The sequence below is a fragment of the Ziziphus jujuba genome, chromosome 12 (assembly GCF_031755915.1).
Source record: "Ziziphus jujuba cultivar Dongzao chromosome 12, ASM3175591v1".
NCBI lineage: Eukaryota > Viridiplantae > Streptophyta > Magnoliopsida > Rosales > Rhamnaceae > Ziziphus > Ziziphus jujuba.
In genome coordinates this window covers 4,795,236-4,806,848 of record NC_083390.1, presented here as the reverse complement: position 1 = coordinate 4,806,848, position 11,613 = coordinate 4,795,236, and the positions used below count along the sequence as shown (strand labels likewise).

Genomic DNA, 11,613 nt, shown 5'->3' with positions numbered 1-11,613 from the left:
ACATTTGGGGTTTTTCTGTTTGGGGGCATTGATGAATGTATATTGCATGTTGTTGCCGGAAACACCCATTAGCTGAGTCTTTGGAGTAAAAAAATATGTGAATCGATATTACCGAAAGTGTATCGGTAATTATCGATGGTGTATCGGGAATTATCGATACACCATCGGTAATCATCTTTGCTTTAATTTTTATCACAACCAAGGGTCTTCTTTTCTTTTTTTTCTTTTTTTTTTGGGTCAACGGTTATCATTACTAAAGCTAGGTTCAGCATATTAAGATAACATTAGTATAGGGTGTCATAACATTAAACATACGATCTACATTAAAAGTTTATTAAAGTACAAATCAACAGCATATTTTTTTCTAAAATACCTAATGTCTTCCAGGCCAAATAAAAGATTCTCCTCACTGCTATTGTATTCAATAAATTTCAAAGCGTAGACACCACAATCACCCCTGCAGAATAGCATTAATGAAAACCAACCACGTGCATTTGCACACGTAAGCACAATAAAACAGCAGCAATAGAAGTGGTTTGAAATGACAACACATTCATACCCATTATCTTGGCGGGGTGCATCTTTAATCATGGCCATCGTGAATGGCTCTAAAGTGGGAGGCACGTCCGGATTCTTCTCGTAATATCCCCCATCCCTCAATAGGTAAGGCAACATACACGTAAGGCATTCCGCATTGTTCAACTCTTTATTCTGGACATATTTATTTCCCATATTTGGATCGTATAAATCAATATGTCGCGCCTTCAAGTCCACACATGCTACCAACCAATGGGCACCTCCATTGTTGATAGGGATGTACACCTGCAAATTAGAACATGACCTCATTATCCACAAATTGGGAAACTTAGTGAGAATTTTTTTAAATATATGTAGGGACTTACATAACCACATCTTTGCCATAGCACGCTAGGTTTGGGTGACTTCCCACGGACATAGCTCGAAGTGCCAAACCACATAAATATGTGCTTTGAGATGCCCTCCATATGGGATAACACCCTTTGATGGATGACTGCCAAATAATGAAATAGATACAATATAAAATGTCATCAATATAATATTAAGTAAAGCAGTAACATCCCATCATCTTACCCAAAATAACACGTCTAATATGGCACAGTTGTGGGTGAACATCTTCTCATTCTCAAACCGCCTTTTTCGTATGAAATACAAAATAGTGTCAATATGCTGCAAAACCACATTAAAGGAAATAAATAACAAGTGCGAGGTGATAAATAAAACATCATTTCAAACGTAGGAACACAATGACTTTACATGAAAATAAAGTATATCACTTACATCAGAAGTCAACCATCCTTCAGAGGTAAGTAGCTCAGCAAAACATTTCTTCCCCATTGTCATATAAGATGTACACACAGTTGCTTCGTTCGGTGCCACCTTATACCACTCATCAAACGCCCTCTCCTTCGATGCATCAATATGTAGATTAAGATTAAATTTGACCTTCTTCTTACATGGGTCGGTGTAAGGAGAGATGACGTGATGTGACTAGTGGTAAACTCTACCGAATCGGCTTATATCACCAACATTATGCGTCCAATCCTCCACCTCAATCTCAGCTGATTGGTCATGGTGTGGACTGTTAGCTGAAGCACTGATATCCCACCCCAAATGCAAAGGCCGATATGGCACCAAAGCCCAGGAATCCTCCATATAGGGTTCATTCAGGTACGATAGGCTCAAACGATGTAGTACAATCATCATCCTCCTTCCTACCATTGGAACCATCTATGGGTGCATCAAATTCTTCGGCTTGCTCTCCAAATGACGGTGCCACAGGGGATGATGGTCGCATCGAAGATGACGGTGAATGGCTATGCATATGATGTTCGGCCTGCAAAACACAATGGTTATTTTGCAGTTCCCAAACCCTAACAACAAATAATTGCTGAATTACAATATATAATTTAATAATGCTGAAACCTTAAAGTATACTAAGTTGTCTAAATGATACCTGATGCTTTTGTTGGTCAATAACAGAACTAAGCATCTTCCATAACGATTCCATCTCTTTCTTTAATTCATCAAATTTTGCCTCCAAGCAAGCAAGCTAATCAATATCAATATCTAAAACATAAGTCAATTTATATTAGTACAACATATGAAATACAAATTTGCTTGCAAGTAACAATTGCATGCCCTGAAATTAGCATCTGGAGGGCCACTAGAATGCTCCTCAACTTTGGACGCATCTTTAGTGCCAACGGTGGCTATCGGTGCTACAAGTGGTGGTGCCATATAGCGAACTTCATGTATGTTCACTGCTATTGTTTGCCAGTAATCGATAGTCTTCTCCTCGGTAGCATCTAACCTCCAATGCACAACATACTACAGGAAATGAAGAAAGGAAAAAAATGTAAATTTGGAAACTGACTTTGGTAATGTAACTTGAATGTAGTCATACCATGTAGTCTAAAATTTTTTTCCTTACATTGCTATTTGAGGTGAACCAATTATGGACAAATGGTTCGGTTAACTTGTAGCATGCCATCCAAGGATCCTCAGACAACGAGTTTTCCGCCGCTCGCCAAAATGGTTACCAAAATCAGGGATTGCTTCAAACCCCCACAACTACAAACTATAAATTATAGGTTATTAAATATAATTTTTAAGTAAACGCTACATGTATTAAATATATTACCATACCTGAAACGCCAATAGAAAACCTTTTAGGTCATACGACTGTGATTTATTCTTTACTACACGTCCTCTATGTTGGAATGCATTATGGAATGAGTTGATCGTCTCCTTGTAGCTCAGAATGCCCCAAGGGTAGGAATTAAATACCTCGATATCAGCAACCAAATCAATGAATTTTCTATCTATTTGAACCTTAGGATCCATTCCGAGTACACCATGAACTAAGAAATATAGTAATGCAATTCTTACAGCATCCCAATCATCCATAAAATGTGTACCCTTGAATATTCATTCCAGTTCAGGCAGTTTCAAGTCAGTCTTGTCATCTAGCAACCTCGTGAGCAGCTCATTTCCTTTGGAAATTTGCATATCATACATGAAAGGGTACCTACAAAACTTTAAGCCACTAATGAGTGCGAATTCTCACTTCGTAAACCGCACTCCAGATCCGTCGAAGTTAAACTCTAGTACTTCTGGATTGTTGGACACAACTCGTCTACAAAGCAAGTGATGCATTAGATGACCAGAGAACCTAAGGTTCTTCATGTCAAGTAAGTGTCCAAAACATGTTTGTCTATACTTTTCCAGCTGCTCACTTATGAGGACACTTGTAATTACTTTGTTCGCTTTTATTGGATTCTCGAATGAATGTGCCCTAACTTTAAATATATCGGCATCCTGAAAGATTCGTTCCTTTGGAGCGTCGATGGGCTGCAAAATGAATTATATAAATGGAACTGACGTCAACGATTTAGTCATACCCTATTTTTCCACCCTAACTTGATAATAATAATTTCCAATTAAATCTTAAAACATATGGGTTCACATTTTTGCACTAGTGGTAATTACCGATGAAACCATTGGTAATCAAACTATAATGAACTAAAAAAAATCCTGATGGCCTATTGGCAATTACCGATGGCCATCGGGTGAAGTTTTTCTCGAGTTTTCACATTCATGAATAAATACTAACAGATGTCTTATCATTTACTTCACAAAACAACATAAATGAATATAAAACTTACCATCTCAGATGGGGGAGAGGAAAGTGGAGCGTGCCCTGGAAGTTTGGTGCTTTCCATCTCAGCTTTTGATTTCTGCCTAGTAGTTCGTTGACGCTTAGAGTCGGGTGCTGATGTGCTACCACTGCGTCTCTTTCTTTCCACCTTCTTACCTCCGTTCTTCGGTTGAGCTCACAAGATCCTCTTTGGTGCCATTATAAAGTATAACCTGCAAATGTACATTGACAACATTAATAAATTTTTATCTACCTTTAACCACATTGTCAACTATGTATACATATATAAATATCCGCAATCCTCAATTTCATACGCTCTCTTCCTAAGGATATTGTGTATACAATCTACAAAACATTTACTGAACATTTACTGTATAGCAGAGTGTTTACTTCTAAATTTTTCTATCTTCTTCTTCTTTTTTAATTTTTTTTTCTTTTTTGGGGATAAAGTGTTTGTGTGTTTGCTTCTAGCTAACCATGTACCTAAAATTTTATGCATCGATCTTCTCTCTCTCTCTCTCTCTATATATATATATATATCTATACCTTTAGAAAATACTAACAATTAACAAGTACTAACTCTGGAATTCTCAACTTCAATTCTAATTAATCATAAAGTATTTTTCTCTTATCTCCAAGTACTGATTTTTAGTAATAAATTACCCTAGCAAAAAGGAAGAAGAAAAAACTTAAAAGAAAAAAAAAATGTCTGAAAAGCAACTAAGATTTCTAATGCAACTACAGTCTAAAGTAGGGTTTTAATAGAGCAACCCACAATTGTGGCCAATTATGATGCTACATGCAGAAGCAGATAAAGTGAAATATTGAAATGACTGGAGAGGAAGTAGTCAATTCACCCAAAATAGACAAACAAGAAAGTGAAGTAGAGAGGTGGAAGATTACATAGAAGCTATGCAACAGACAGATTGTTATAAGCCAATTAAAAGCAACCCTTAGACTGTGTATATACATATCATATTCATGTTATATTTAATTATTTCTTAACATACAATATATGTCTAAAAAATGTGCATAGAAAGTTGCAAACTATAATCTGAACATATAGGTTAAGCTGGACTGCAACATGTCCACCACTTCTATATGAGTATGTCAACTAATGTAGCTACATCTCTTCCCCATACTACTTGTGTTTAACCTGATTTGGTTATAAAAGCTCAGACCTACCGACACCTATATATGCTATACTAATCATTCACTATATATTTATTTTATCTGTATAATTAGTTTAGGGTCAAGGATTTATCTGTATACAAATAAAAATATATATATATAATTAGTTTCTTAAGGGTGAAGTACATTTTTATAAAAATTCTTCTTTTCAATCTACAAAAGCAGTTTTCTAGACAGAGTTTGAGTATCATGCACTAGTGAGATAACACCTTTAGCTTTAGGATTTAAACTTCGATCAGGATAAAAATCCTTATATCCCTAAGTTGTAACAAATATATATATATACATATATTATGTTTATTTATTACAAACTAACATTATTCTTCATCAAATTCATTGATTTCCTTGCCTTCATCCTTTATTTATTTTCCATGCTCAGGGATGTTGATGGAACCAAAAAAAAAAAAATTAAAAAAATTAAAAACGACGTGTCGTCCATCCCAGACGACATGCCATTCGCTCCATCTTCAACCTTTAGCCGGGTTGACCCGAACCCGTCTGAACCGATCCTGATCCAATTTTTGACCTGGTTATTTCTCCCACCTCCGACCACCGTTTAAGGCCAAACCGGTCCCATTTTTTTCCTCTCTTCATTTCCTACTGATACCCAATATCAATCTATCCTAAAACCTATGTTATAATCACTTCCATACCAAAACCTAAATTTCAAATCAACTTCAAAAATTCCATATTTTTAACTGGTTCTAAACACAAATCAAAAGTTTCAATGTATCACATTGTACTAAATTTACAAGTATTTAACAGTAAGGCAACAAATAAACACAAAAAAAAAAACCCCACATGGGTCCACCGCAAGGCAACAAATAAACACAAAAACAAATCCACACGGGTCATGGTAAGGCAAAAAATTAACACAAAAACAAACCCATACCGGTCCACGGCAACAAATAAACAAAAATATTAAAACAATTATCTCAGAGATAGCCGTTCAAAGGTGCTGAGATGAGATGGAGTTTTGTTTTTTTGTTTTTTCTTTGTATTTTTTAAGGGTGCTGAGATGAAGCTTCCTTTGTTTTTTCCATGGCAAATTTTGTTTTTTTGTATTTTTATGTATTTTTGGAAAAACAATTACTTGATGTACTTTATTTTTTTTTTTCTAAAAAGTAGATTTTTGTTCTTTGTTTGTTTAAAACATAAAAAGATATCCAAATCATTTTTTATTATTTTAAGGTCAAAATAGATATTGAAAAGTAGAAAAAAAAATAATAGCAAATGAAGGGGAAAATATCATTAAGTTCATCCCGAAAAAGATATTGGGCCAAATTCTTTTTTTTTTTTATTTTTATTTTTATTTTTTTTAATTTTTTTATACGGACACAATGTGGCCTTTCCATTTGGAATTATCAAATAGTTTGGCCTATAATGGGTCCAATAGGCTACTACAAAATGTTGGTCCGTATGGGTAAGCTAGTTGGAGCCCATCTCTCACTTCGCGATTCCTCTATAAGATGAACGCCAACTAAGCTAACTGCGCTAAGCTACAGAGAGAGAGCATGCACCACGGAACAACCGGACAATTAAATTAGTAAATTAAGATATTCAAATAGTTCCTAAAATCCAAACATTAAAATCCCTCTAATATTTATTAGTATTCCACCTCAACCCACTTTTTCTCTTCGGCAGTCAGCTTCAATACCTAACATGGCGTATTTCCTATACATGAAATCCGTGTATTTTTCACTTACCAAAAAAAAAAAAAAAAAAACAAAACATTACTTAAATTGGGGCAAACATCCCCTAAAAGAAGCTCTTGCTCTTCTCCTGCATGATCTGAATCTACTACGACTAAATGCTTTCTATGACTATAAAGGTCATCATGAACATAGTTCAGATGTACCACACGCTTAACATGACTATGACTATAAAGATCATCATGAACATAGTCCAGATGTACCACACACTTAACATGATGATCATTATCATCATGTTTAATGGTCAGTCCTAGTTCAAGAATATCACACCGCTGAATTGATAATGGAGATGCAATTTCTGTGCCCTTCCTCATCCTCCAAACAATAATCGAAGCTTGGAGCTTTCCCATCCTTTATAGACACAATTTACCTCCATATTAAGAAACAAAATCTGCACATCCAATATATTTCCTTTGAACCCAGTGGGGAATCTTCCTGTTTCTTGTAGAAAACAGCTATACCTTTGCCTGCGATTCTACTTCTACTTCTACCTCTACCATTGAAGGACAATCGAGGCGCCTGCGGTTTGAAGTTAAAAAAACAATCTATGATCAGAACTATATCTATTACTATAAGTATATATGATTTAGACAATTCAGAGACCCCAAATTAACAACTTTTGGAAAAGTATTTACTTTTTATAATTTCGCAGACAATTTTGTACCTGTACTTTTTATGCATATGTATCGAAAGGGTAAAATGGGAGGAATAGACCAGGTCCGATTTCTTGGAGCTTAAGCAACCAACCCGGTGATGATGATGAACTATAATTGTCTGTGTACTTGGGTGTAACATGGTAGAGTGTGGTTTCGGTGGAGATCGGTTGAAACATGGGAATGGGAGATTTTAGGTAGTTTGTAAATTAGATGAATTATTAAAAAAAAGAAAAGAAACAGATTTAGTTTTAATTCTTTTACGGTGGATTTCTTTTTATTATTATTGTTAATTATTATATTATCACGAATTATACACTTATTAAATTTGTTTACTAAAATTTTGGTAAACATGATGTAACAATGTACAATTGCTTTTTTTCTTTTTTTTAAACATAATTTTAGAGCATAAGCAACAATAACATGGTAATATACAATTGGTTTTCTTTCATAACTATAAAGTATAAATAATTTATCAACCATTTATATTTTTACCAAAATTTTGATAAAAAAAATAAATTTGTATGTGAATTACTCATTATATTATTATTGTTTTTTTGAGTAAAGCCTGCATGAATGATGCTGTTAGTGGCCTTTTAATAGGTAAATATGGGATAGTTTGGGCCACATGGATCCAGCAGGCCAGTACAAAAAATTAGGCGTGGGCAGTTGGAGCCCAATTATAACTTCGGCGTCCTTATGTACGCCAACTTGGCTACTCTACGCCACCGATCGAACCAGAGAATTAATTAACAAAATGGAACATTTTACCCCTCTCTCTCTCTGTCTCTGTCTGCTACTCTTCGCTACCTTCGTCCTCTGCATTTTTCGCCTGCTAAAATGGAGTATCATCCCGTTCCCCTCAAAGTCCAGTCGGTTACCACCCTCACCAACATCCTTTCCCATTGTCGGTCACATTCACCACCTCAAAGACATGCCCCACATCTCCTTCACCCGACTCGCCCACCAACTCGGCCCCATAATCTACCTCCGACTCGGCCGAGTCCCAACCGTCATCATCTCCTCCGCTCGCCTCGCTCGTCTCGTCCTCAAAACCCACGACCAAGTCTTCGCAAGCCGACCCCAGCTGATCGCAGCTCAGTACCTCTCCTTCGGCTGTTCCGACATCACCTTCTCGCCTTACGGTCCTTACTGGCGCCAAGCACGCAAAATCTGCGTCACCGAGTTGCTGAGTTCGAAACGGGTCAACGCATTCCAACTCGTAAGGGACGAGGAGGTGAACAGGATGCTGAATTCTGTCCGAGATGGGGCCGGGTCGAAGCTGGACATGAGCAAGGCGTTCTTCACCTTGGCAAACGATACACTGTGCCGCGTGGCGTTCGGGAAGAGGTTCGGGAATAACTCTGATCTGGTGGAGGTGTTAGCTGAAACTCAGGCTTTGCTTGCAGGGTTTTGCATAGGTGATTTTTTCCCCGAGTGGAAGTGGGTCAACTGGGTGAGTGGGTTTAAGAAAAGGTTGGAAAACAACTTGGAGGATTTGAGAAAAGTATGCAATGGAATAATAAATGAGCATGTTGCCCCTAAAAATGGATCAGAAACATTAATGACGGGTGGTAGGGAAGATTTGGTGGATGTTCTGCTTCGGGTGCAACAGCGAGATGATTTGGAGGTACCCATTACAGGCGACAATCTCAAAGCTCTGGTGCTGGTTCGTACTACTTTCCTTTTAAACTCGTTCTATGTGCTTTTTTAACTCAGTGAGTAGGAGTCGAGTTGGTAATTAGATTAACATGCATGCATATCCAGTAGCCGTAAGGTAAAAGTTAAAGGACAACAAGGACTTACTTTCTACGTATATATTTCCATTATTGGACCTGCATTGTGATGTCAATGGTGGTTTCGTGTCATAAATGGCCCTTGACCTTTTTACTTGCACATCACTTCCTAAGTCCTACCATATTACTCAGATCTGATATCTTCTTTTTTGTCCAACCGCCACCAGTGATATATATATCATATTATTTAAAGACATTCAACCTCCACCAGTGATCTGTATATATATATATATATATATATTTATTTACTTTTCTCTTTTTGCTTTGGAATTCTTATATAATATGAATTTTCAGAATCATCCATAAAACATTAAAATTCATGTGTTAGGTTTGGCAAGTAAAGTACAAAAATAACATCACAAAACTATTTTATTTTTTTTATACTAATATTTTTATTATAAGGGGTGGGTATAAGAATTTGAAAGCAAAAGGAGGAAAAAAAAAAAAAAAAAAGTGCTTCTAGTGTTGAAGGAGGAAAGTTGTGGAAATTGGAAGAGATTGGATGAGATTAAGAGAAGGAGGTGAAGAAGAAAATGAGCTAATCATGTGGACGTCTACTATATTAAAGTATTATCATTCATATTTAGTTCTAGATTCAATGTTTGAAATGAATGCTTGTGATTAAAAGTAAGTATAAATAAGAACTGAAAAAACAGCAAGAGGATCCTTGTTCTATCTTTGTCACCCAATGTAGTACAATCGCAGGCCTAACCTACGTAGTCTATCTTTATTACGTACGTGATTCATTTTGCTACTTCATTATTTGTCGGTACCAGTAGAGTTCAATAAATAATTTTTTCGTATATTATTATAAATAATGATAATAATAATAATAATAATAATTTATGCATATAATGATTGTCTATCTCTCTCATCTCATACTTATAAAAATAAAAATAAAAATAAAAATCCTGACTACATTTAATCCTTAATAATTGGACACGCAAACTTTTATGTACTTTCTCATATGTTATTTTGTTGCGGAACTCGTTTTGGAAATCAACGCAAACGTAATTGGATTGCTATGGCCGGCCTGACCTACGCATGCCTATCTTAATTACGTGGTCAGTATAAGAAACTAATTGGATCTTTATTACCTAACTTACACATGCCGATCTTTATAAGTGGTCTATCAATTATTTGTCGGACATAGTGCACTTATATATATATATATATATATATATGTATCTCATTTCTTAATTCCTTTTTAAATAATTTTACTTTGCATATTATTTAATTTACATAATTGTGATTCTGTATAAATTTCCGACTTAAAACTTGTCTCTAGAAAATACCCATTTCATTACATTTTTTTAATTTTTTTACAGGACATGTTTGTAGCAGGAACAGATACAACATCGGCCACTCTAGAGTGGACATTGACAGAGTTAGTGAGACATCCAAAAGTGTTGGAAAAAGCACAAGAAGAAGTTAGAAATTTAGCATTTGAAACCGGGAAAGTAAACGAGACTCATCTTCAACACCTTCATTACATGAAAGCTGTAGTGAAGGAGACAATGAGATTGCACCCACCGGTACCTCTACTGGTTCCTCGAGAATCCATGGACAAATGCATTCTCGATGGCTACGAAATACCTGCGAAAACTCGGGTTCTGATCAACGCCTACGCCATCGGAAGGGATCCGAAGTCATGGGAAGATCCTCTTGTTTATAATCCCGAGAGGTTTATTGATCAGGATGAGGGTAGTGTTGTGGATGGTCATGTCAAGGATCAAGATTTCAAGTTTTTGCCATTTGGAGGAGGAAGAAGAGGTTGCCCTGGTTATGGCTTTGGATTAGCAACGGTTGAGATTGCACTGGCTCGGCTCTTGTATCATTTTGATTGGGATTTGCCTCCGGAAGTTGGGCCTCAAGATGTTGACCTTGATGAGATTTTTGGGCTTGCCACCAGAAAGAAGTCTGCGCTTGTTCTTGTCCCAACGGCAAATAAGGATTACGTTTTAGCTTTAGATTAAAATCCATCCCGAGCTATATCTTGCCATATACAATGCACTTTTGTAGTACTCGTGAAAGAAACTGCACGCTTATCATACGATGTTGTGTATCTCCTTCTCATCCTGTAATCAAAACCAGCTGTTTGAGAACATAGTCAATTGAAAATTAATGTTGGTCTATATATCGATCAGATCACTGGGCTAGTTTTTAGTATTTATTGGTTGTAGAACTTTATCAATTTAATCTATTGATCAAGGGAAAAAACTGTTGTATTTTGGGCCAAAAATTTGAATGATTTGTAAATGGGCTTTTGGGCCTTTATTTTTGGTTTGTCTCCGGTTGATGGAAAAATGGTGTTTTATTTTACTAAATAATTTAAATATTTTTGGTAAGTAGAGGTTGAGAGTTTTAAGGAAATAAAAACTCTGGAATAAGTGGTGGAAGAGGACACATTCTTTCAACGCTTTTCAACGTATTTTTCAGTTTTAGAAAACACAGAAAAAAAATTTTGGCAGTTCTTTACGTGAAAAACAAAGAGAAAATCACAGTGATTTTGATACAGTGGTAAAGTAAAGGTACGCTGATAGTTCGATGAGAAAAGCTTCAGA

At 36.0% G+C, this 11,613-nt stretch overlaps 1 protein-coding gene across 1 annotated transcript; it reads left to right on the top strand.

Annotated features, from left to right (window-relative positions):
- Nucleotides 1–7,855: 7,855 nt before the first annotated feature.
- LOC107428477 (tryptamine 5-hydroxylase) lies at nt 7,856–11,340 on the top strand. Its single transcript, XM_016039014.4, has 2 exons — nt 7,856–8,922; nt 10,378–11,340. The coding sequence occupies exons 1-2, from the start codon at nt 7,882–7,884 to the stop codon at nt 11,023–11,025; spliced, it is 1,689 nt and encodes a 562-aa protein (XP_015894500.4). The 5' UTR covers nt 7,856–7,881; the 3' UTR covers nt 11,026–11,340.
- The last annotated feature ends 273 nt before the right edge of the window (nt 11,341–11,613 follow it).

Bases quoted from the DNA above. Each gene is read 5' to 3' on its own strand.
- LOC107428477 (XM_016039014.4), top strand. From the start codon at position 7,882: ATGGATCCAGCAGGCCAGTACAAAAAATTAGGCGTGGGCAGTTGGAGC. The intron at 8,923-10,377 runs GTTCGTACTACT...ATTTTTTTACAG, and splicing joins ATCTCAAAGCTCTGGTGCTG to GACATGTTTGTAGCAGGAAC.